The sequence below is a fragment of the Somniosus microcephalus genome, chromosome 2 (genome assembly GCF_052327205.1).
Source record: "Somniosus microcephalus isolate GS21.2 chromosome 2, FLI_Smic_1.0, whole genome shotgun sequence".
Lineage (NCBI taxonomy): Eukaryota > Metazoa > Chordata > Chondrichthyes > Squaliformes > Somniosidae > Somniosus > Somniosus microcephalus.
In genome coordinates, this window is record NC_140988.1 from 272,177,581 (window position 1) to 272,203,007 (window position 25,427).

Sequence of the window (25,427 nt, forward strand, 5' to 3'; positions counted from 1 at the left end):
CCAAAGTATGCATTTAGTTGATCTGCCATTTCCTTATTTCCCATTATATATTCCCCCGTATCTGACTGCAATGGACCAACTTTGGTTTTCACCAGTCTTTTCCTTTTGATATATTTATAAAAGCTTTTGGAGTTAGTTTTTATATTTTCCGCCAGCTTGTTTTCGTAAGCTATTTTGCCCCTCTTGATCATGCCCTTTGCCCTCCTTTGCTCTATCTTAAACTGTTCCCAATCTTCCGCTCTGGCGCTTTTTTTGGCTATTTTATACGCCCTATCTTTGGATTTTATGCTGTCTCTAATTTCCCCTGTTATCCACGGTTGAGTCACCTTTTTAGATTTCCTTTTATGCCAGATTGGTATAAACAATTTTTGCAATTTTGTCATTCTATCTTTAAATGTTTGCCATTGTTTATCTACCTCCAGTCCTCCCAGGAACGTTGTCCAATCAGACCTACTCAGTTCCCGTCTCATGGCATCATAATTCCCCTTGTTTAAATTCAGGACCTTAGTCTCTGAGTCAATTTCTTCGCTCTCCATTTCGAGTGAGAAATCGATCATGTTATGATCGCTCTGACCCAAGGGTCCCCGTACAACAAGATTACTGATTAGTCCCTTCTCATTGCACAGTACCCAGTCCAATATAGCCTGTTCCCGAGTTGGTTCCTCGACATATTGATCCAGATAACCATCCCTTAAACACTCAAGGAATTCCTCCTCCTCATTATTTTTACTGATTAGGCTAGTCCAATCTATATGTAAGTTAAAGTCACCTATGATGACAGCTGTGCTCTTATTGCACGCTTCTCTAATTTCCCTCGTGATGCCCTCCCTAACCTCTATTTTACTATTTGGAGGCCTATATACCACTCCTATTAATGTTTTTCGCCCCTCGCTATTTCTTAGCTCCACCCATATAGATTCTGTATTAACTGAGTTAATATCCTTCTTTTCAATTGCATTTATCCCCTCTTTTACTAGCAATGCTACCCCTCCTCCCTTTCTTTTTTGTCGATCCTTCCTAAATACTGAATACCCCTGTATGTTAAGCTCCCAGCCCTGCTCACCCTGCAACCATGTTTCCGTAATCCCAATTAGATCATAATTATTAACCTCTATTTCCACAGCTAATTCATCTACCTTGTTCCTGATGCTTCTCGCATTAAGGTATAAAACCCTCAGGCTTTTTTTATGCTCACATTTTTTATGAATTAGTTTGGCCCTTTGTTTTTTGTTCCTCACCCTTTTACCATTTATTTCTGTCTGCCTTTCACTTTCCTCTATTTCACTACATAGGTTTCTAGCCCCCTGCCATACTAGTTTAAATGCTCCCGAACTGCTTTATCAAAAATTACCCCGAGAACATCAGTTCCATCTCTGCACAGGTGTAGACCGTCCCTTTTGTATAGGTCACACCTACCACAAAACTGGTTCCAATGCCTCAAAAATTTAAAACCCTCCCTCTTACACCACTGCTCAAGCCACGTATTTAGCCTAACTATCCTGTTCTCTGTACTCTTACTAGCACGTGGCACTGGTAGTAATCCAGAGATTACTACCTTCGAGGTCCTACTTTTTAGCTTGGCTCCTAACTCCCTAAATTCTACTTGTAGGACCTCTTCCCTTTTTTTAGCTACGTCGTTCTTTGACTACCTTTGACGGAGGCTCTTTAATAGTCAGCCTCGCCTTAGATTTTGATTTCCCTGCAATAAACTGCAGCAAGCCGGTCATCTTAGAAATTGTTTTTTTCAGAGTGAGACGATGAATAGTGCCACAATGCTCAATGTCCACATCTTCAGAAGCATGAAGAATTTCACCATTTAGTATCCATTTTGGAGGCTTCACGTCAGCAACTGAAAGCTCACACTCAAGAATGGCGTCACTTGGCTCTGTCACTTCCACATCACATATGGGTTTAATGATGGCAATTGATTGCTCTTCTACATATAACTTTGCTGTGCTTTGGTCATCTATGGCGTCGCACATGTAGTTGCCTTCATCTTCAAAAGCGACATTATTAATAACGAGCTTCCTGTACACATCTTCACTCACAATCTCATATTTATTACTGGGATGAATCTCTTTGTCTTTGTAATACCACTTGACAGCATTTGGCCTGGAAACCTTGCATTCGAAAATGACACGATGTTTTTCCATGCCAATCTTCTCTCTTAAGGGTTTCACAATTTTAACTGGCAATTCTTTAATTCGAAGCAAAGCTCTGGAAGTAGCGCTTTCAGCAACAAACTTGATCTCTGCAGCATCTTCAGTCTTTGCCTCTGCCACCAATTCCCTGAGTGGCTTATTACTACTGACACTGCTCACAAAAGTGTGCTCTTTCTTCTTAGCTTTCAACTGATCGATGAATTTGACATATTCCCTTTCTTGCTCAGCTTTGATTCGTTTGGCCTCATCGCGCAGACGGTTTGTGTGTTCCTGTTCCATTTTCTCAATCAGCTGCTTCTGTTGTCTTTCCAGATTCTCCCACTCTGTGTCAAAGAACTTTTTCTTTGCATTCATCTCTTGCTCAAAACGGCGAATCATTTGTTCTAATTGCTGTTGTAGTTTGAAATTGAGTTGAATTCGAGCCCGGTGTTCCTCAGAAATGTGCATGTCTGTAGACTGGACAGACTCAGAATTCTCTGTCAAACTATGTTGTTGCTGTTCAGTGGAATTCTGTTCTGATACTTTGTTCTCTCCTGAAGCATTTATACACTCCTTCGTTTTTCCATCATTAGTCTGCAAGTCCATTTTAGACTTGTCTTTTGCACATGGGCTGGTCTTACCATCATCAGTTCCAGGGTCTGAGCTGATTGTCTTCACCGAGTTCTCACTCTCTGCTTTGTCACTGTCACTGCTGCATATGCCCTCATCCAATATTCTGGACAATCGTGCAGGTTTGACATCTTTTCTTTTTCCGGAATCGCCCGTTATTGCTTTTAGGGGGTGCCAGTCCATATTTATTTTCCTGATCCACTCCCGTCCCAGAAGTGGTGGACCTCCCTCAGGTAGTACATATATGTCCATTCCTTGGTGTTCTTTGCCCTTATGTACCACCTTGACTTTTATCCTTCCGATGGGGTATACTCTTTGCCCCGTGTATATCTTTAATACTATCTCCGTATCCCGTAGGGGAATATGTGTGAATAACCTTTTGTAATCTTGCTTATTCATGACCGTCAACGCCGATCCGGTGTCCAATTCCATCTTCACTTGGACTCCTGCTATCTGCAGGGTGACCCAGATAGTTTGTCGGTCAGCTTCCTTACTCACATTGTGAATTCTCAGACTACCCAGTTCCTTGCTGTTGGAGTCTGAATCCGAATTCTGTTCATCCGAACTCTTCTCAGCCACCTTGTGTACCTTGCTGCACTTTTCCTGTGGTGACTTTTTGTTGCTGGTCTTCTTTCCTGACCGGCATACTTTAGCTATGTGACCAAGCTTGCCACATTTTCTACATTCCTGGTTTTTAAACCAGCATTGGTTCTGATCGTGTGTTGTCTTCCCACAACGATAACATTTCGTTGTACCCAAAGCCATTTGATCTACGCTGAGTACCGCTGCCTTCAGCTGCATTTCCGCAGTGCCTCTCGCTGCGGCTTTGTGCGATGCTGCAATAGAGACAGCCTTATCAAGTGTAAGATCATTCTCTTCAAGTAGCCGCTTTTGTGTTCCTTCTTTCGACAATCCGCACACGAATTTGTCTCTCAGTGCCTCTGTCAGTCCTTCCCCAAACTGACAGTATTTCGCTAGCTTACGCAGTTCAATTAAGTACTCCGCGTTGCTTTCCTCTTTCAGTTGCGTTCTCGCATAAAATTTAAATCGTTCCGCTAACATCAGCGGTGTGGGGTTCAACTGATCCTTCAGGACAGCAACAATATTAGCGAAAGTCTGATCCGCCGGTTTAGCTGGTGATAGAAGATGCTTCAATAGCCCGTATGTCTTCGCACCCATTGAGTTTAGTAAGGTTAATGCTTTATCTTCATTTGATATTTTATTTGCCTTACAATATATCTCTATGCGTTCTACATACGTGGCCCAATCTTCAACATCGGGATCGAAATCGTTGATGTTACCACGCTTAGGCATCCTCGCGATCTTCTTGAGAAACAAAAGAATTTTTTTTTTTTCTTTTACAAAATGGCGGTTTCCCGCGCTTGTCTTCTTCCCCCGCCTCCGAAAATGGCGGCTTCCCGCGTTTGCCTTTCTCCCCCACTGACTGTAATGGCGATTGCCGTATTGCTGCGTTCGCCCTCCCCCAGCGGTTTTCAAATCGCGCCTCCCAGCCCCTCTTGCAGTCCGGTCCTTTCCCCCCGGCTGCAGCGGAGTTCTCCGCGTTTTTTTTAAAATTTTCTCCCGCGCCTTACGCTGACCCGGTCGCTGCGCCTCGCGGCCTCGGTAGCTGCCCGGCCTTTTTCACCGGTCGCGGTCGAGCTCTCTCTCGACGCTGTTGCGTCTCCCAGCCCGCTTGCAGCCCGGTCTCTCACACCGGCTGTGTTTGTATTCACCGTGGCTTCTGTGCCTTACGCTGCCCCAGTCTCAGCGCCTCTGGCCCCGACTTCTGTCCAGCTCTTTTCCCCGGCCGTGGTTGAGTTCTCCGCCCTTATATCCTCCGTTTTTTTTTTTTTTTATTCTCTCCCCTTCTCACAGTCAACGTGGCCGACTTGCTGCTCGTCGCTGATCGGCTTACCCACCACCGTGATAGAAGGGATGATCACTGCCTGTTGCTGATGGAAGGCTTCGTGTCAGAATTCTTCCTTCGCTCTGCAGACTCGAGTCTTCTCTCAGCAGAATGATGAGGGCGGATGCCTCTTCTCGACGCCCGTTAAACTGCCTTGGATGTATCTCTGCCGCAGGGTAAGATCGTACTCGTCGCCACTGTTAAGTCTGTGTGTTATATTGAGAATTACTACACAGACCACAAGAGTAAAATTTAACAGGTCTTTACTGGTTGAAGGTCAGGGCGGAACTGCCCAATAAATCCTTACACAGCACTTATATACCGGTGTGGTCACCACCGGTATTACAGTATACAGCAGCCAAGATAAAGTAGTGCAACTCTTAAAATAGTTCTCTTAAAGGTGGAACGGTTCTCTTAAAAGGTGGAACGGTTACATACACTACACTGCCTATTTTCTTCTTTAAGTTTATTTAACATAGAGTCTTAATGACATTATTGTTGTATGTATTGAAGGTTTTGAAGATAAATGTGAAGTGGTGTATTCTGCGGACAAAAGAACAAAAGAATTATATCAGCAACAATGGTCACTAATTTAGGATCAGTGATAGAAGCATAAAGAGGGCGGTTAGAAGAAATCCATTACCACAAGTGACAACGTAGATATAAGCACAGCATTTAAGAGGAGGGCTAAACAATTTTAATATTAAAGAGGAATAGAAAAGAAGCAAAAAAAATGGGCTTAATGTAGATAGCTCTGGCACGAAGTTTGCAGTGGCACAGGCATGATGACCTAAATGCCTCCTTTGTACTTAAAATTTCTGTGGTGAACTGCTTCCAACAATGCAAGGGAACTGAATCGACTACAGCTTCTGTCTTGTTAACCCACGGCACTTAAACTGTGTGTGTTAATTTATTTTCTTTGTACCACTAAACTCAGTAATTCCTTCAAATTGTTGCTCTTGATATTCAGCAGCACTGTGTTCAAATACAAGCTTAAATAAGTAGAATGACAGACAAGTAGCAGAGACTACTAAATGAATCATTTTTTTCATATTTTTTAAAATCTTAATTAAAAAGACTCCACCCCAGAAGTTCCTGGACTTGGGTGGATGGTACTGGGGGGTATACCAGATATTGGGTGGGTTGGAATTTGGGGCGGGATCTAATTGCACTGGGTCTCTAACCCTTTCTCCCCACAAGCAATAACTCTGACAGGAGGGGGCAGGTGCTTTTTGCGCCTGCTGCCGTCTGCCTGGTGTCACTGAAAGAGGCAGGACAGGCAGGATGACATTATCCACCAGAAATCCCAGCAGTTCTGGAGTTCTTGGAGCCAATGAAAAGTATTCCTACATAACTGTGGAAGTGGAACCCCAATGCCAACCTCTAAAGGCAATGGTGACATTTCTGGGGGTTGTTTAGAAGAAATTCCAACCATCGGCTGGTGCGGTTTGGTGCTGCTCTGAAATTCCGGGCCCCTGGTCCAAGAAGCACCATAAATGGAGCAGGCGCATGCCCCCTTTATGTAGATGACCTTGTCCCTGGAATTTGGGAAGGAGTCCGTGCTGGGGAAGACTGGTGGCTGGATGTCCTGCCCCATCACACTTGTTGCAGCGGATTTGGGCTAGAGAAGTTTTGGGGCCTTCCCGATTAAGGTGAGTTGCTTTTCAACCTTGAATCTCGACAGTTTTAAATATACTTAACTTGTCCCTTCTATTTTTCTAGGAGCCATGTCAGGCGGTTTTAACTTTCAGGTTACAGATGGATTGAACTTTGCCCCTCGGCAGATCTTTAGCATTACCGCTGGAGCACTGGTCATAAACATGGAGACAAACAATGGTTTAGGAGTCTTTCCAGGTAAGGTGTCCATTCTTCAGTACTGTTTTGATCAATTTATATTTTGGTAAAGTGCTGCATATGATTTGAAATTATCTGTCACTGAACAAATACAGATTTATTCTCTTTTTTTTACATGAAAAGCTTGAACTTTTCTGATAGAACATTGTCCATGTAGTTGTTGACCCAGACACATCCAACTGATACCTGCATGACACTTTTCCCTCCAAAGAACAGAAAGAAAGCTATAAAATATATAAATAGAGGATACTGCATTGGAAGTTGAAAATAAATGACATTCAACAGGCAAAGAAAATTCTATAAGTCATCAATAATGAATTTGAGTAATATTTACGCCACCTTCATGAGTGACTTCCTATGTAATAATCTATTCACTGAATGTTTAGTTCCAGCTCAATTATTTATTTTTTAGTGCTTTGGTCTGGTATGGTAGCCTTGAACATATGAAACCAAAGGTCAGGAACAGATCAGTTGGTCCATCGCGCCTGTCTTCTACTGTCATGGTGTAACTTCTACACAACATCACCCATCACCCCATCTGTCCCCTCCACCCATCAGCCATGCAATCTCCAGAGTGAGGCAAATAAACAGAGAAAGAAAAACATAGGTCAATTTAGGAAAAAACTGACCCTAAAGGCGATCAAATGAGTTCTGGGAGACACATCCCCCAGTTCCCACCTACCCTCTGTAAGCAGGAACTCGGCCAGCTCCCTTTTGAATGCTTGCAGTGAATCTGCTCTCACTGCCCCCTATGAATTGGTACTTTTGTGCCAAGTATGACACTCATGGAAGCTCAGCAAATAACTTTATTTAATTACCAGGGCTGTCATTTCTAAATCAGAGCTGCAAATAGACAATTCCATCATGCATGTAGTGTAGCAGCACAGTAACCTTTTCTAAATTAACAATAACTTATTTTATATTTTTTTTATTTTATAATTTAAAAATCTAAATTTGCCTGTTTTTATAGGCCTCCAATAAGCTGCACCTGATTCTGTAGCAGAAAATAAAATTCAGTCCCTCATTGGCAGAAAACTAATTCCAGAGGCCTGTTCTCCAACCAATCAAGAGGCAGGGCAATAAAGTTTTATCTAGTTTCAACATTACAGTGACACAGTTAAACGCTGATCCAATTTTTGGGCTGTCCTTCAAGAACATGGAGCTGTACAAAACGCTGGTGAGGCCACAGCTGGAGTACTGTGTGCAGTTCTGGTCGCCTCACTATAGGAAGGATGTGATTGCTTTGGAGAGGGTGCAGAGAAGATTCACCAGGATGTTACCTGGGATGGAGCGCCTCAGCTATGAAGAGAGGCTGGACAGGCTGGAGTTGTTTTCCTTGGAGCAGAGAAGGCTGAGGGGGGACCTGATTGAGGTGTACAAAATAATGAGGGGCATAGATAGGGTAGATAAAGAGGAACTTTTCCCCTTAGTGGGGGGGTCAATAACAAGGGGGCATAGATTCAGGGTAAGGGGCAGGAGATTTAGAGGGGATTTGAGGAGGAACTTTTTCACCCAGAGGGTGGTTGGAATGTGGAACTCAATGCCTGAAAGGGTGGTGGAGGCAGGAACCCTCACAACATTCAAGAAGCATTTGGATGAGCACTTGAAATGCCATTGCATACAAGGCTATGGACCAAATGCTGGAAAATGGGATTAGACTGGACAGGGATGGATGGGCGGCGCAGACACGATGGGCCGAAGGGCCTCTTTCTGTGCTGTAAAACTCTATGACTCTATGACTATGACTCTAAAACCCCTGACAAGTTAACTTGGTGACACAGGGAAGACGATCCACTTAAACAAGTCATCTTATGATGGTGGATCAAAGATTAAGGGCAAGTGTTCCAGTGATATTTTTAGTCTAAAAAGGGAGTTTCACCATCAGCAGTAATTGCAAGCGATTATGATTAATCTTGAAACACTTTTTTGTTCACTTTTTGTTATACAGCATCTTCTGGTACATGCTATTTAAGCTCCCCTGCTCTTTCAGGCTTAGTAAACCTTCCAAGCCTGTACCCCTGATGTCAACAGCACTTGTTGCTTAAACAAGGTTCGCCAAACTATTTTTTAATCCAGCATACAGATGGTAAGGTACCCCTTTTTGGTCAGCTACAATTGGAAAAACAGCTCCTTTTTAAATAAAAAAAATTAAGTGAAACTTCTTGACTGTTGATATGAATGATGCTAACATTTCTAAAATAAATGAAAAGTAAGCTTTAAAAATGTATAAAACAGTATTGTAATGGTGAGAGCAGCAGCTGTTGTGACATTACGATAGCAGTAACAGCTTGCATGGATCTGTTACTATGTTGGTCTAAGGCCATATATTGCAGAGACAGTGGTGAGTGATAGGAAAAGACTGCGTAGACTTTCCCAGAGAACCATAAGTTCCAAAAATTCATTTGGGGTTTGGGTGACTTATCCTTTGGGGAACTGGAAACACAAACCCACGTGCTACCACTCTGTGAGCATTAGAGTCCCAACGTAATGAGCTGCCCTTTTTAAAAAAATTGATTTTCTGTTTGTTCGCTCATCTCAGAGCAGACTTTAGATATATACCATGTTTTTGTTTTTGCAATTTGTGCAAACAGTGTAAAATAATTGCCCAGAAATGTGGTTATTTAGTGTATAGTTGTCTTTAAAAATGGAAAAGGTCATGTTGCAGCACTTTATGTTTACATTCTGGTTATGACCAGGTGTATCTTTGTGATTAAAGCAAATTTATTATGAACAGCCAGTAATGTTTGGCAAACAAGCCTGTAGTCCAAAACTCTTTTTTTTATTCTCACAATACTTTTACCTTGCAGTCACAGCAAAGAGGGAGTTTCCATAAGCACACCAACTCTATGAACTGAAGCTTGTACCCTTATGAGTTGGCTAGCATGATATGAGATTAACAATTACACTTTAATTACAGTATAATGTGCCAGAAACCACTTGAGATATCTACTCCAATAGGCAATAAATTCTGCACTGTCGGGGTGTTGCATTCAGGCTAAAAATAAAGATTTACTTACAAGCTGTTAGACAAGCAGAAGGATACAGCATGAAGCTAGTGGAACTGTGCTTGACTTACACAATCTGTAAACTGAGTCAAAAGAAAAAAGTCCAAAATCTTTGTAGTTCTTTTCAGGCGCATTTGATTGAGTCTCTAATGGAAGTTTATGTGGGAGGTGACTCTATGGAACATCTCTTAGCCATCTTGTGTGGTATAGGCAATGCAAAGCAAGGAACTGGAGACCACAAGATTGCTCCTCAATTATATGTCTATCTTTACTTTAATATTATAGCTAGCTTATTTGATCAAATTAATTCTCAATGGTCAGACAGTTGAGTTATGAGCCATTTTTAACACATAGATGAGGTGTGAACAGTAGTTTCCAAGCCTTCCGCTGTCCATTTGACAATGATTACATTTCAAAAACTTAATTGGCTGTAAAGTTCTTCGGGACGTGCCGAGGATGTGAATGGCACTATATAAGATGCAAATTCTGTCTTCTGACAACTGGCAGCAATTGAAATCCTATCTTGCCCAGTTCTGCATATATTGGTGGTCCAATAATATAAAACAAAGCACTGGGGTTAATTTCTAGAGGGATAGAACCGAAAAGCAGAGAAGTTATGTTGAGATATGAAAGGGTTTGATAGGATAGACAGAGAGAAGATGTTTCCACTTGCGGGCGAGACCAGAACTAGGGGCCATAAATATAAGATAGTCACTAATAAATCCAGCAGGGAATTCAGGAGAATATGGAACTCGCGACCACAAGGAGTAGTTGAGGCGAATAGCATAGATATATTTAAAAGGAATCTAGATAAACAACTGAGGGAGAAAGGAATAGAAGGATATGATGTTGGGGTTAGATGAAGGATGGGAGGAGATTCGTGTGGAGCACAAGCACTGGCATGGACCTATTGGAGCGAATGGCCTGTTTCTGTGCTGTAAATACTCAGTAATACTTTGTAAAAGTAGCATAATAGGTTTAAAGGGGCATTAACCACAGACTTTTTTCTTGAATCGCCCGCTATGAAAATTCAGCTGCTGCACGTTTTCAGCTTCTCCCAGCATAAGCTCCCTTGATGGTTCAGCCATTTAGGATATAATAAATTAATTTATAAGCTCAAATACTTTGAAACTTCCAAACAATTTAAACCAATGCTATGTCTAACTGGCATGAGTTGAATCAACAAATAAAAATACAAATTTTCTTTCAATGGGTCAATAACATGATTAGTGCCAAGAACCAATCATCTGTATCATCTACAGATCAGCGAACCTGCCTGTGCCTTACAGGCAGCTGGGTTCCAGTCTGCACTTTGAATTTTAATAATGAAAGACTACTTCCATTTTGACTCGAGCTATTTCTGAAACCCTGTATGTCATGGGTTATCCAGCAAAAATCTCAAGATGCTACAGCCAGACTAAAAATATTTGCTGGTACTGTTTATCTGACATAAATACAGACACCCTCGATCTCAGCTGTAGGTCATCCTGTAGCAGATACTGTACATAGCTGTAGTGGCCGTTTGTGGCAGTACAAAAGCTGAGTTTTTATAATGCGCAGTTCCAGAAACAAACCGGCCTTTGAGTCAATAATGCCCCCTTTAAACATTTTATGCTGCCTTTATATTACAGAAGCGGCAATACAGCCTCAGGTTATTTTGCTGCCCTTCTATATTGCTGGACAGGCTACAAAGCGCCAGAGCAATATATAGTTGTTTGAAAGCTATACACTATATTTTCTGCCTGCAAGAACTTATAAACAGGCAACAAGCAGGAAGCTGCATTCACTGCCCTGTATACTTAGGGGCCAGCAGAAATGGCAGCACTTCTCTTCAGTAGCAGCATTTATATTTGCTATCTGGAATGATGCTGGTGAATGAAGCACCAACACCATGTCAAAAGGCAATTAGCTTAGCTCAATACCAGAGGTTATTGTTGGTTGCAGGACTGAATCATATATGAAAGACCTGATTAGGTGGGTTTTGGCACAGGCAATATCCCCTTGTTTACATTGCTGCCTTCAGAATCAGAGCAGTAACAGTGCACTTAAAATTTTGGGCTTAATTTTACACCAGTTTTGAACCAGTGTAATTTCAGGAAATTCACATGTTTAGCTTTTGGGGGTGGGGCGGGGGGTGGGGGTGGGGCCATTATAATGAGCCAAGATGCATTCGGGTACAGGGATTGATAGACGGATGTAAGAGATTTATACATAGTGTAATTATGTGCGGAACACATTTGCGCCTGAGTATGCTTGATCTTTTATGCAGGGTATTTGTTTTACATCCCCAATTACATGTGTCTCTGGCTGCAAATAAACAGGAAATTCCACCCCAAATTTTGATGTGATCAATTCACTTTACTAAAGAAAAAGCCAAGACAACACATAATTTTATGTAGGATGAAACATAATGCAATGTCTGCAAAGTTTATCTCGCATGGGAAGTTTTTACAAGAAATAAGCTTAAGAGTTGTATCTAAGTAATATCATTGTGCTTTCAGACTCCATTGCCTTCCTAACTGTGTTCTAATCACAACAACAACAACTTGTATTTATATAGCGCCTTTAACGTAGTAAAACATTTCAGGGTTGTAGTCCCGCCTCCATCGAGTTCTAGCCAACCCACGCGATTTTGACTTGATTGACCAGCGGGCTCAGCAGGCCAATTAAGACCTTTTGACAGATGAAATATCAGCGTTTCACAACTGTTTGAAGCTGTCAAACACTGACGATCTGTACTCCAGGTTAATTCCTTCCTCTCAGGATGATTTAGAGATCGCCCTGGAACAGAAAGCTGAATGCTGCAATTTTTGACAGATCGCGGCCATTCTGCTTTCTGTGCCGGTGAGATGAGGGACTCCTGAGACCTGAAGGAAGGAAGGCTGTAAAAGTAAGTATAACTTCTTTAAACACTGTAAACACACCAAACACACTTACCTCTGCACTCATGCAACACCGGACATCTCGACCCCTCCAAGCCCGACAGCCCGCCTCGCTAACTTGGCATGGTTTGGAGCCGTCGGGAATCCCACACTTCAGCTATGAAAATAGGGATTAGGCTAAAAACTGCCTGTTAACTGGTAGTTAATTGGCACTAATCCCCTTCCCGCCTCGGGGAGGTGGGTCCCAGTGCGGGTCGGGTACCCGCCTCCTTTGAAACTGGCATGAAGGCGGGTTGGGGGCGGGATGGGTTCGTGCCCCCCGATTTCGGGATTTTAACCCCCCACACGCCTCCAATCCCGCCTCCACGGCTCAATGAAAATCCTGCCCTACGTGTCCAAAATATTAACGTGCGAGTGAATAAATGAGACACAACTTTTTCAAAGTGCTGGACTGTATAATAAAATATAGCTCCAGTGCAGCTGTCAGACTAGCCTGTGGACTGTAACGTCTTAGAATGCTATTTCTAAGGCTAAAGACAGATGCTAGCTTTTAATCCTATGTCAAGTCTTCACTGAATGGAAATAAATGTCAGCAGTGAAATAAAAGCGACAATTAAGAAAATTTAAGTGACATTGCTTTGATGAAAGACAAAACATCGTGTCCACGCCATATTATTTGTATAACATTTGACAATTGCCGTGACTCCAGCTATTACATGTGGCCTATTTAACATCAATTTAGTTAACAAATTACTTTTTTGTTAGTGCATGCATTGGTTGTAATCGGTTTAAAATATTGACCAGTAATTGCAATGCCATGCTATAGTTTGAACTACACACATAGTACTTTGTAGCAACCGGAACAAAGCTTTATAGGAAAAAAATCAACCTCGAATTTTGAAAGAATGTTTTTGCTAAGTCATGCATATACACAGAAGGTTTATTTTGTAACCTTATGCATCAGTTGAGTATTTATGGACAGAGCAAACCCACATCATATGTAGGGTGGCGCTCCCACTTTTATTTAAGTGCTGGGATTTGTATTTAGTATATTATGGTTCTTGCGTCCTCTTAATATTCCAAATCAGTTTCACAAAACAGAAACAGCTAGTTTTAAAAAGAAAATCAAACGAGCTGTGGGAAGACTGTCACTTTGAATCAATATACTTAACTGACTGATCATGGGGGGGACATGTTTTAACATGGTTTCCAAATGCCCACCTGCGTCTTTCGTAATTAGCACGCGTGCAAGTGGTAAGAAAATTGGCGCAAATCAAGGAAATTCGACAGCACCGGTGTTTTGAATGAGGGCAGAGCTATTATAATTGAACTTTTAACTGTTTTGCCGAGGGTTTTGGCGGAGCCGCACAAATGACGCAAGAAATTTTGGCATGGGCGTAAGTCACTTAAACCATAATTTTCTGGAACCCATTCGTTAGAATAATGCCGCTATTACAGTGTACAAGTTCTCAGGAAATTCTGGGCCAGAATGTGTTTTCCTTTTAAAATTTCCCTACTTCATAAACTGCAGTGTGTGTGCATTACAACTATGCACAGACCTCAAACAACAGACTAATTATATACCTACCGTAACAAGCATTTACTATGCTGTAGGTCCATAATTACAGGGGCAGGCTTTTTGTAAAACCAGAAACTAGGTTTTGTAGAGAAAGCAAATTGCTTATTTAAACATCCTCCATCCAGTGTTGGTGTTAGGCCTACCTTGAATGGTTCTCCAGAAACCACATGCTTGGCACACACACGGTCATTTTGTGATGGAGATCGGCAATGTTAAACGTGGTCCACTGGTCCCATGTTGCATAAAGCCCCACAATATCTGCCAAAGGCTTTAAATACTGTGCAAAAATACAGCCCATTCACAACCCATGATGAACATGATTATGGTAAGTTGTGAAATTGAATTCAATAAAGTCTAGAAATTTGTGGGCTGGCACCAGGGGAAAAAATGGCCATAAAAATTGCCAGAATGTCATAAAAACCCACTGGATCACTGACTTGCTTAAGACAGGGAAATTGCCACCCCTACCCAGTCAGGTCTTGCATGCGCATCCAGTCCCACACTGGAGTTGTGCACAGGTCAGACTCTTAATTCCCTTTAAGTTGGCCAACAAAGTCACTCCATTGTGCTTGTAGTGATTATTTTTACAATCAGGGCAGCTAGGGATGGGCAATAAAAGTGTAGCCTTGCCAACATCGCCCACATCCTGAAAACAAGTTGATGTTTGTTGCCAAAGCAATGCCCCACAGTCAGAAGCTACCGATGTCTAGGTATCTAGCCGCTCTCACTTGGGCAGTGGTGAGCACAGAGGACACTTATCAAGAAACCACCAGTGCATTGCTACAATTTTCCACCCATGTGGCGCAAGATCTCAGAAGATTTCACCCAACGTTCTAACTGCAGCCTAACTTAATTTATATAGGTTACCTATATTTTAATATTTGTATAGGTTTAGCACTGCCTGTTTGCTTTTTTATGACTATAAATCTTAGAATCCTGAAGATTTTTTTTAACAGCTTTTAAAGTTGTGAATATATGAACCCTTAAGTCTTTCTGCTTTTGTACTCGTTTAATGTTTTACTATTTAGTATATATCTCCTCCCCTTATTATTCCTCACAAAATATACAAACTCACATTTCTCTGCATTAAATTTCATCTGATATGTATCTGCCTAATCTACTATCATGTCTATGTCCTCTGCACGTTGCTTACAGTCCACTTCACAGTTAGCCACACTCCCTGTTCTTGCGCCATCTGCAAATTTTGATATTGTGCCTCCTATACCCAAGTCCAGATTATTTGAGAAGAGCATTGGTTCTCACACTGACCCCTGGGACACCATTGTTAAAGTCTCACCAATCCAAACACCATCCATTAATTACTAATCAACTTAGTAACTACGCTACCACTTTCCCCTTAACACTATGTGCCTTGATTTTATCCACAAGACTCCTATGCATACCTTATGAAATGCCTTTTGAAAATCCATATACACAACATCTCTGAAATTCCTTGGGGTTTTCTACCGGTCTGTCACTGTAATTCCAGTGGGAAAAAGATGGATTCCCCAGTGAAATGGCACAAAAGGCCTTATCAGCCTTTTGCACTGCAGCAACTCACCAAGGATTTTTCAACAGCACCTCCCAAACCCGCGACCTCTACCACCTAGAAGGACAAGGGCAGCAGGCGCATGGGAACATCATCACCTCCAAGTTCCCCTCCAAGTCACACAGCATCCTGACGTGGAAGTATATCGCCGTTCCTTCATCATTGCTGGGTCAAAATCCTGGAACTCCCTACCTAACAGCACTGTGGGCATACCTTCACCACATGGATTGCAGTGGTTCAAGAAGGTGGCTCACCACCACTTTTTCAAGGGACGGGCTATAAATGATGGCCTTGCCAGCGATGCCCACATCCCGTGAATGAATAAAATAAACCACCGATTCCCTAGGGGTTCTGCTGGTCTCCTGCCACAGTTATTGCAAGAAACGGGCAGAATTTCAGGGTTAACATCCACTGCGTTTCCTTTATCAATGTACGCTTGTTATTTCCTCAAAGGGCTCTGTTAAATTTGTCAGCCACATCTTGCCTATTACAAATCGATCTTGACTCTGTTGAATTGACCCATGTCTTTCTAAGTGACTATGGCTAGGATCCCACATTATGGTCTCCAGAAACTTACCGACTATCAAGTTAGACTGACTGGTCTATAGTTACCTGTTTTATCCCTTTCTCATTTTGTGAACAGATCTGTAAAAAGAAAGGTGCCTTTTCCACCTTGAGTTTCACCAACTTATTTAGTACTACTTCTTCATGGTTAGCCTATCTAATTGCTCCACCACATTGTCTTGTACCATTTTAATCGCACTATCGCTGTCTTCTCTGAAAGTTCAAACAAGCTATCAAGGGGGATAGATAAAGAAACTATTTCCGCTGGTTGGGGATTCTAGGACTAGGGGCCATAGTCTAAAAATTAGAGCCAGACCTTTCAGGAGTGAAATTAGGAAACACTTCTACACACAAAGGGTGGTAGAAGTTTGGAACGCTCTTCCGCAAACGGCAATTGATGCTAGATCAATTGTTAATTTTAAATCTGAGATTGATAGCTTTTTGTTAACCAAAAGTATTAAGGGATATGGGCCAAAGGCGGGTATGTGGAGCTAGGTCACAGATCAGTCATGATCTCGTTGAATGGTGTAAGGCTCGAGGGGCTGAATGGCCTACTCCTGTTCCTAAGTGGCTTCAGGTCGAAGCAAACTGGTGCATAACCTCGGGCTTGATGTTGTACAGGAAGAGGACATGATGAGTACCCTAGTCTACCTCCAGCATCATTGCAACACTTTTACGCATGTGCTCAGCACTTGATTTTCACCGAACCAATTGAGCTAGAAGTTCCATCTGCAGTATGTGGAGGATGCTTGTCAAGACAGCTAATTATATTTTTAAATCATGAGTGAACCTTATTATGTCCGTGTATAATTGAGACACGGACTGCAGGAGTTGATTATAACAAGTCTTTACTGAATGGAGACAACCTGGAAACTGAAACTACAGAAGCCTGCTAGGGCCTTTTATACAGGGGTGGTCACTGCCGGTACTGCAGTCTGAGACCAGTTATTCCCTTAAAGGTACATACACAACAATTCCTCCCCTTTTAGATAAACAGTACATAACATTCATTTAACAACTAAATAATAACTAATTACAATTACAGTTGCTAGATACATTGGTTGAAGTTAAGCAATTATAAGTTCAGTCTTTGAGGAGGCTTCCTGATTCTGTCTGGATAACGCCTCTTTGAGATATCAGGTTCTTCTGGCAAGGTTGAGTCGGGATCAATGTCGTTGTTTGGTTCGTCTGCTTCCAATATCACCGATTCTGCGGTAGATGCAATTGGTACTTCGGCTTCATCGCCAGGTGTATCAGATCGTGGTGTGGAGTTGACGTTTTCCAGTGACTCTAGAATCTGGTCAACATGGCGTCTTACAATGCTCTCTCCAACGTCCACGGTATACATTAGAGGTCCTTGCCGTGTACAGATCGTTCCTGGCTGCCATTTCTCTGTGCGGTAGTCCCGGGCCAAAACTGGTTGACCAATCTTAAAACTCCTGGTCGGCCTTTCATTCATATTCTGAAACTGCCTGTTCTCCACATCTCTTCTGACGTTTGGCTTAACCAAATCCAAGCGGCATCGTAGTCTTCGATTGAAGAACATCATGGCTGGAGTTTGGTTGGTAACCGCATGTGTCGCATTCCGGTAGGCAAACAAGAAGTTATCCACCTTGTGTTGTAGGGGTATATCTTCATTACACATTGCCTTGATAGCCTTCTTGAATGTTTGAACAAACCTCTCGGCCAATCCATTAGTGGCTGGATGATATGGGGCGGATGTGTAATGCTTAACACCATTGTTCTTTAAGAACCTCCGGAACTCTTCAGACACAAACTGTGGTCCATTGTCAGAGCAAATCTGTTCAGGCAGCCCATTCCTGGCAAATATGGTTCGTAAGACTGTGATAGTTTTTTCTGTGGTGGTTGAGGACATTTTTATTACCTCTGGCCACTTTGTGCATCCACCGCAATTAAAAACATCGAGTCCATAAAGGGACCAGCAAAATCAATGTGCAGCCTTTGCCATGGAGATGAGGGCCACTCCCATGGATGTAGAGGGGCTTGTGGTGGGGCGTTTTGGACCTTCTGGCATCCTTTACAGCTCTTGGTCATCTCTTCGATTTCTCTATCGATTCCCGGCCACCACACAAACGCTCTGGCTAAGTTCTTCATTTTGACCCCTCCCAGATGACCCTCATGAAGCTCATTGAGCACTCTATCCTTCAATTTGGGTGGAATTACTACTCTGGATCCACACATCAAGGTTCCTCTGCACACTGACAGCTGTTCTCTTCTCGGCAAGAATGCTGGCAGCAGTGGTTCGCCATGTGCTGGCCATCCCTTCACCGTTAAATCATAGACCCAGGAGAGTGTCGGGTCATTTCGCGTTTCCTTTTCTATGTTTGCATTCATCACAGGGAGACATTCGACTATAGTCAAGTGGAATAACTCCACTGGATCCACTGCCAGTTCTTCTTCCACCGTCGGCAACGGTAGGCACGACAATCCATCAGCATTCCTATGCTGTTTAGTTCCTTTGTACTCGATGTCATATTGGTGTGCCCCTAGGAAAAGGACCACCTCTGTAGCCGTTGTGCCGTCATTATCGGTACGCCCTTCTGAGGGTTGAAAATGGAGACGAGAGGTTGATGATCAGTTAGTAGAGTAAATTTCTGACCGTGCAGGTAGTGATTGAACTTCTTCCCCCCCCACACCAGGCTGAGGGCCTCTCTGTCAATCTGGGCGTAGTTACGCTCGGCTGAAGTTAATGAGCGTGACGCAAAAGCTATCGGCCTCTCTGAACCATCAAGGAATTTATGTGACAGTACCGCCCCAATGCCGTAGGGAGACGCATCACACACCAGTCTTATCGGTAGTGATGGGTTGTAGTGAGCCAATACTTCTCTTGAAGTGATTAGGTCCTTACTCTTCTGAAAGGTCCGCTTACATTCATCGCTCCATTTCCATGCTACTCCCGTTCGTAGTAGGGCGTTCAGTGGATGCAGAATTGTGGACAAATTCGGCAAAAACTTATGGTAGTAATTCACCAATCCGAGGAATGACCTCCGTTGCAACACATTTTCAGGCGCTGGAGCCTTAACTACCGCTTCAATTTTGTCAGGGGACTTATGCAACCCCTCTTCATCAATCACGTGGCCACAATACGATATCTGTTTCTTAAAAAACTCGCACTTGGGGCGATTGGCTCGCAGCCCATGTTCACGTAGTCTAGTGAGCACCTGATCTAGGTTGGCAAGGTGTTCACTGTCATCTTCACCTGTCACTAGGATGTCGTCCAAGTAACACTGAGTCCCCGGAATCCCTTGCAGGACTTGTTCCATCACTCTTTGCCATATCGCCGGAGCTGATGCTACTCCGAATACCAGTCGATTATACTGGTAAAGACCTTTGTGAGTATTTATCGTGAGATACTTCCTAGAGGATTCTTCAACCTCCATCTGCAAATATGCTTGTGCTAGGTCAATTTTTGTAAAACGCTTCCCTCCAGCCAGTGAGGCGAAGATATCTTCTATCCTTGGAAGAGGATATTGTACTGTGTGAAGGACTGGGTTCACCGTCACCTTGAAGTCCCCACAGATGCGAACCTTCCTTGGCTCCTCAGACTTATTGTTTAACGTTTTCTTCATGATTGGGCAACACCCATCATTCCTCTCGCTCCAGTCTACCTTAGATAACACGCCTGCATTCTCCAGATTCTCCAGCTCTGCCTCGACGGCTGGATGAATTGCATATGGTACCGGTCTTGCTTTGAAAAACTTGGGAATTGCATTCTTCTCTATTTTTATCGAGGCGGTTACGCCTTTAAGAGTGCACAGTTCTTGTTGAAATACCTCTTTGGCGTCAGCTAAGATTGTTGACAATCATCCAGGAGTGACGTCGTCATCCTTTTTACCAGCCACCGTCAGTGCCTGAATGGAGTGCCAGTCTAAACTTATCTTTCTGATCCATTATCGTCCCAATAACTGTGATCCACCATCTTGCAGAATGTAGAGATACAATTTCCGTATTTTCTTGCCGTTGTATTCGACAGGCACCCTTATTTTTCCTCTGGGGTATACTTTTTGCCCCGTATACATCCTCAAGACAATGGATGTCCCTCTCAAGGGTATGTGTGAGAATAGCTGCTCGTAGTCTCGTCGATTCATGACGGTTAGAGCTGACCCTGTATCCAATTCCATTTTGACTTGGGACCCTGCGGGAAGCGCCATATCTTTTTTGAAATGCCTAAGTCTGGCAATATTGATGCTTTTGATAACGAAACAGAGCCTAACTTTGGCAATATTGATGTTTTTGATAACAAGATAGAGGATTGGACCACATACGTAGAAAGAGTGGAGGTGTTTTGCACCGCAAATGGAATAGAAGATGAAAAAAAAGCTTCAGTGCTTCTGGATCTAATGGGCGCAGAAACATACAAGCTGTTACGCAACTTAATCACTCCAGCCGAACCGATGGACAAGAATTTTGAGGAGATTGTTGATACCCTACACTGCCAATTCGAGGCAGGACTGGCAGATTCTCTGCAAGACAAATTCATCTGCGATCCCCTAAGTGTAGAAACACAAAAAAAGGTATCTTCTGGAAAAGATTTAACACTGGACAAGGCTTTCAGTGCAATAGGAGCGGCAAAGATGCAGCAAAGGCCACAGGACTTCGGCACCCATGAAATGACACGGGGTTTCGAGAGATGTTATCGCTGCGGCAGATCCAACCATGACCAGAGGGATTGTTGGTTCAAAGAAAAAGCATGCAGGCGATGCGGAAAGATGGGACACATTCCACGTGTATGCCGATCTGAAAATAAAAAATCCACTAACGGGAAAAGAATCAATAAGGAAAAGCACAGAAAGGCACAAATGATGACGGACAGTAGCTCCAAAGACCAGAAGAGCGATAGCGACTCCGGAAACAAGAGACTAAGCTCTCTCAAATTACATAATGTAATTGCCAATGAAGATTACCAGACCATTTGGGTTACCCTCAAAATAGCAGGGTCCCCAGTTAAAATGGAGCTAGATACAGGATCAGCTCTAACCGTAATAAATCGACGAGATTACGAGAGGCTATTTTCGCATATACCTCTAAAAGACACATCCATTATCTTAAAAACATATACGGGGCAGAAAGTATACCCCAAGGAAAAATAAAGGTGCCTGTGGTATACAAAGGCAAAGAAATACAAAAGTTGTATTTATACATTCTACAAGATGGTGGTCCACCGTTGTTGGGACGTGAATGGATAAGGGAGATACGTTTAGACTGGCACTCCATTCAGGCACTAACGGTGACCAGTAAGGAAAAAAAAATGATGACATCATACCTGAACGATTAAAAGACATCTTGGCCAACGCCAAAGAAGTGTTTCAAGAGAAACTAGGAACCTTGAAAGGCATCACCGCCTCAATAAAAGTGGAAGATGCAGCAATTCCAAAAAATTTTAAGGCAAGACCGGTGCCATACGCAATACGTCCGGCAGTCGAGGCAGAGCTGGAGAATTTGGAAAAGGCAGGCGTATTATCCAAAATAGATTGGAGCGAATGGGCAACACCCATCGTTCCAGTCATGAAAAAAGCATTGAAAAATAACTCTGAGGAACAGAGAAAAATTCGCATCTGTGGGGACTTTAAGGTGACTGTAAACCCGGTCCTTCACACGGTACAGTGTCCTCTTCCGAGGATAGAAGATATTTTCGCCTCACTATCCGGAGGAAAACGTTTCACAAAAATTGACTTGGCACAGGCATATCTACAGATGGAGGTTGAGGAGACCTCTAAAAAGTATCTCACAATAAACACACACAAAGGCCTGTACCAGTACAATCGACTGGTTTTTGGAGTAGCATCAGCTCCAGCTATCTGGCAAAGAGCTATGGAGCAAGTCCTGCAAGGGATTCCGGGGACTCAGTGTTACCTAGACGACATCCTTATAACAGGAGAAAACGACAACGAGCACCTTGCCAATTTGGAGCAGGTGCTCACTAGGCTGAAAGAACGGGGCCTACGAGCAAATCGCCCCAAGTGCGAATTTTTCCAAAATCAGATATCATATTGTGGCCACATAATTAATAAGGAAGGGTTGCATAAGTCACCTGAAAAAATTGAAGCAGTTATAAAAGCCCCAGCACCTGAAAATGTTTCACAATTGAGGTCATTCCTGGGATTAATAAATTACTATCATAAATTTTTACCGAACTTATCAACTATTCTACACCCTCTTAATGATCTTCTACACACAGGAGTGATTTGGAAATGGAACGAAGACTGTAAACGTGCCTTCCATAAATGTAAAGACTTAATCACATCCGAGAAAGTTTTGGCTCATTACAACCCATCACTACCAATCAGACTGGCGTCCCTGATGGCTCGGAACGGCCGATAGCTTTTGCGTCACGCTCATTGAACTCAGCTGAGCGTAACTATTCCCAGATAGACAGGGAAGCACTCAGCCTGGTATGGGGAGTGAAGAAATTCAACCATTACCTACACGGACAAAAATTTACCTTGCTGACTGACCATCAACCCCTCATCGTCATATTCAACCCTAAGAAAGGTGTCCCCATTATGACGGCACAAAGACTACAGAGGTGGTCCCTTTTTCTAGGGGCACACCAATACAACATTGAATACAAAGGGTCAAAACAGCATGGGAATGCTGACGGTTTATCGCGCCTGCCGTTGCCAACGATAGAAGAGGCACCTACAGTAGACCCAGTAGAGATATTCCACTCTACCATAGTGGAATGTCTACCGGTGACAAATTCTGCCATTGAAAGGGAGACCAGAAATGACCCTACTCTCTCACGGGTCTACGATTTAACAATGAAGGGATGGCCAGCACATGGCGAACCACTGTTGCCAGCATTCTCACAAAGAAGAGAACAGCTGTCAGTGTGCCGAGGAACCTTGATGTGTGGATCCAGAGTGGTGATTCCACCCAAACTCCAGGATAAAGTGCTAAAGGAGCTTCACGAGGGGCATCTGGGTGGAGTGAAAATGAAGAACCTAGCTAGGGTGTTTGTATGGTGGCCAGGTATCGATGGAGACATCGAAGACATGACCAAGAGCTGCCTAGGATGCCAGAAGGTCCAAAATGCTCCGCCACAGGCCCCTCTACATCCATGGGAGTGGCCCTCATCTCCCTGGCAAAGGGTGCACATCGACTTTGCTGGTCCATTTATGGATTCAATGTTCTTAATCGCAGTTGATGCACACTCCAAGTGGCCGGAGGTAATAACGATGTCCTCCACCACCACGGAAAAAACCATCACAGTATTATGGACCATATTTGCCAGGAATGGGCTGCCGGAACAGATATGTTCTGATAATGGACCGCAATTTGTGTCCGAAGAATTCAGAAAGTTCTTAAAGAACAATGGGGTAAAGCACTACACGTCCGCCACATACCATCCCGCCACCAATGGATTGGCTGAAAGGTTTGTCCAGACCTTTAAGAAGGCCATAAAGGCCATGGGTAATGAAGACATAAAACTTCAGCACAAGGTGGATAACTTCTTATTTGCATATAGGAATGCAACACATATGGTTACAAACCAAACTCCCGCCATGATGTTCTACAATAGAAACCTAAGATGCCGGCTGGATTTGGTCAAGCCCAACATCCGAAGGGACGTGGAGAACCAGCAGTTTCAGGGCATGAATGAAAGGCCAACTAGGGCCTTCCAGATAGGCCAACCGGTTTTGGCCCGGGACTACCGTACCGAGAAATGGCAGCCTGGAACTATCTGCACACGACTAGGACCACTGATGTATAGCGTGGACATCGGAGAAAGCATAATAAGGCGCCATGCTGACCAAATCATCAAGTCATCCGAAAAGGGACAACCTACACCACCACGCTATACATCTAACGATGAAGTAGAGATACCCATATCTACCTCCGATCCGGTGATACTGGAACCCGATGAACCCGACACTGGCCTTCAAGCCGAATCAGCCTTGCCAGAAGAACCTACTACACCACCAGAAACTACTACACCCCCGAGGCGTTATCCGGACCGAGTCAGGAAGCCTCCTGAGAGACTAACTTATAATTAATTAATACAGCAATGTATATTATTTTGCATATAACATGTAATTAATAATTACTTAAAATACGATGTACTAGTTAGCTAGAAGGGGAGGAATTGTGGTGTATGTGCCTTTAAGTGCAATTGTGGTGTATGTGCCTTTAAGAGCCCCAGGTGTGCGTAATGCCGGTAATTGCCACTTGGGCTATATAAGCCTGTGTATTGTGTATATCCTTTAGAACCCCCCCCAGACTTGCTTAGTAAATACCTATGAACCAACTCCTGTCTTCATCTACACACGGACACTACAGTGGTCACTGCCGGTACTGCAGTCTGAGACCAGTTATTCCCTTAAAGGTACATACACAACAAACCTGATAACATAACCAGTGTGGTAGTAGTGGCTTGTCACTGCTTTTCCTATTTTAAGAGAATTGATTGTACAGCTCACAGCCAGCAGAAAGGCCACTTTTCCAACATGTGAACAAATTAGCTAGCTGGTATGCTAATACATTGTGCCTTTTCTAGAATGTGCACCCAAGGCTAGCTAAATGGAGCAGGGCTCAATTTCCCCTTGTTTAATTAAATGAACCTTGATAGGGGTTGCTCTAGCAAAGAGCTGGCATTGACACAATGGTGTAGACTTTTGTCTTTATAGCCAGAAATTAAACTTCGCCCGAGCAGAGTGGAAAGAAAGAAAATCTGTCAGGGAGGATCACACGCTCCTTACAGAAGCCGACAGACTTTCCTTCCATTAATTTGACTGGAATGATGATCAGGCAGGCGCTGAATCCTCTGCCATTCTGTCATGTGATCTTCTACTTCCACCCAAGAGGGCAAACAAGGCCTCAGTTTAATGTCTCGTCCGAAAGATAGCACCTCCAACAGTGCAGCACTCCCTCAGTACAATCTATATAATCTGTTCTCTTAAAATAGCAAAAGAAGCAGTGACATTGCAAATGTTGGTATAAATTTGGTATCTTTTTGGCTGCAATATTTAGTGTGTAATCAAGGATAAGTTTTTTAGGACACCATTAGAACCTCCTAATCAACTGATGCTACACAGGACACAGGGCTGCACAGGACACAGGGCATCAGCACCCGACAACATTGCTGCCCGGGAGGCCAGGGATGGCCTCACCATGGTCAGATTTACTTCACTTGACGCTGTACATCCTGGCTGCCACATGATGCACCAGGTTGGCACCACCCCACCCCAACACCATAAAGCATCCCTACAATGCCCAAGCCATTCCTTTCACACTCATCACCATTGCGGGGTTACCGTTGTGTCTCACCATTCACTAAAACTCACTAAGCCACTTCC

General features: G+C 43.2%; 1 protein-coding gene across 2 annotated transcripts in view; it reads left to right on the forward strand.

Moving 5' to 3' along the window:
• Positions 1 to 25,427, forward strand: part of cspg4ba (chondroitin sulfate proteoglycan 4ba) — a 186,542-nt gene that overhangs the window by 108,100 nt on the left and 53,015 nt on the right. For both annotated transcript variants that reach the window (XM_085972375.1, XM_085972385.1), the window contains exon 7: positions 6,400 to 6,531. In XM_085972375.1, the coding sequence (XP_085828501.1) occupies positions 6,400 to 6,531 (132 nt within the window). The remainder of the gene's footprint in view (positions 1 to 6,399; positions 6,532 to 25,427) is intronic.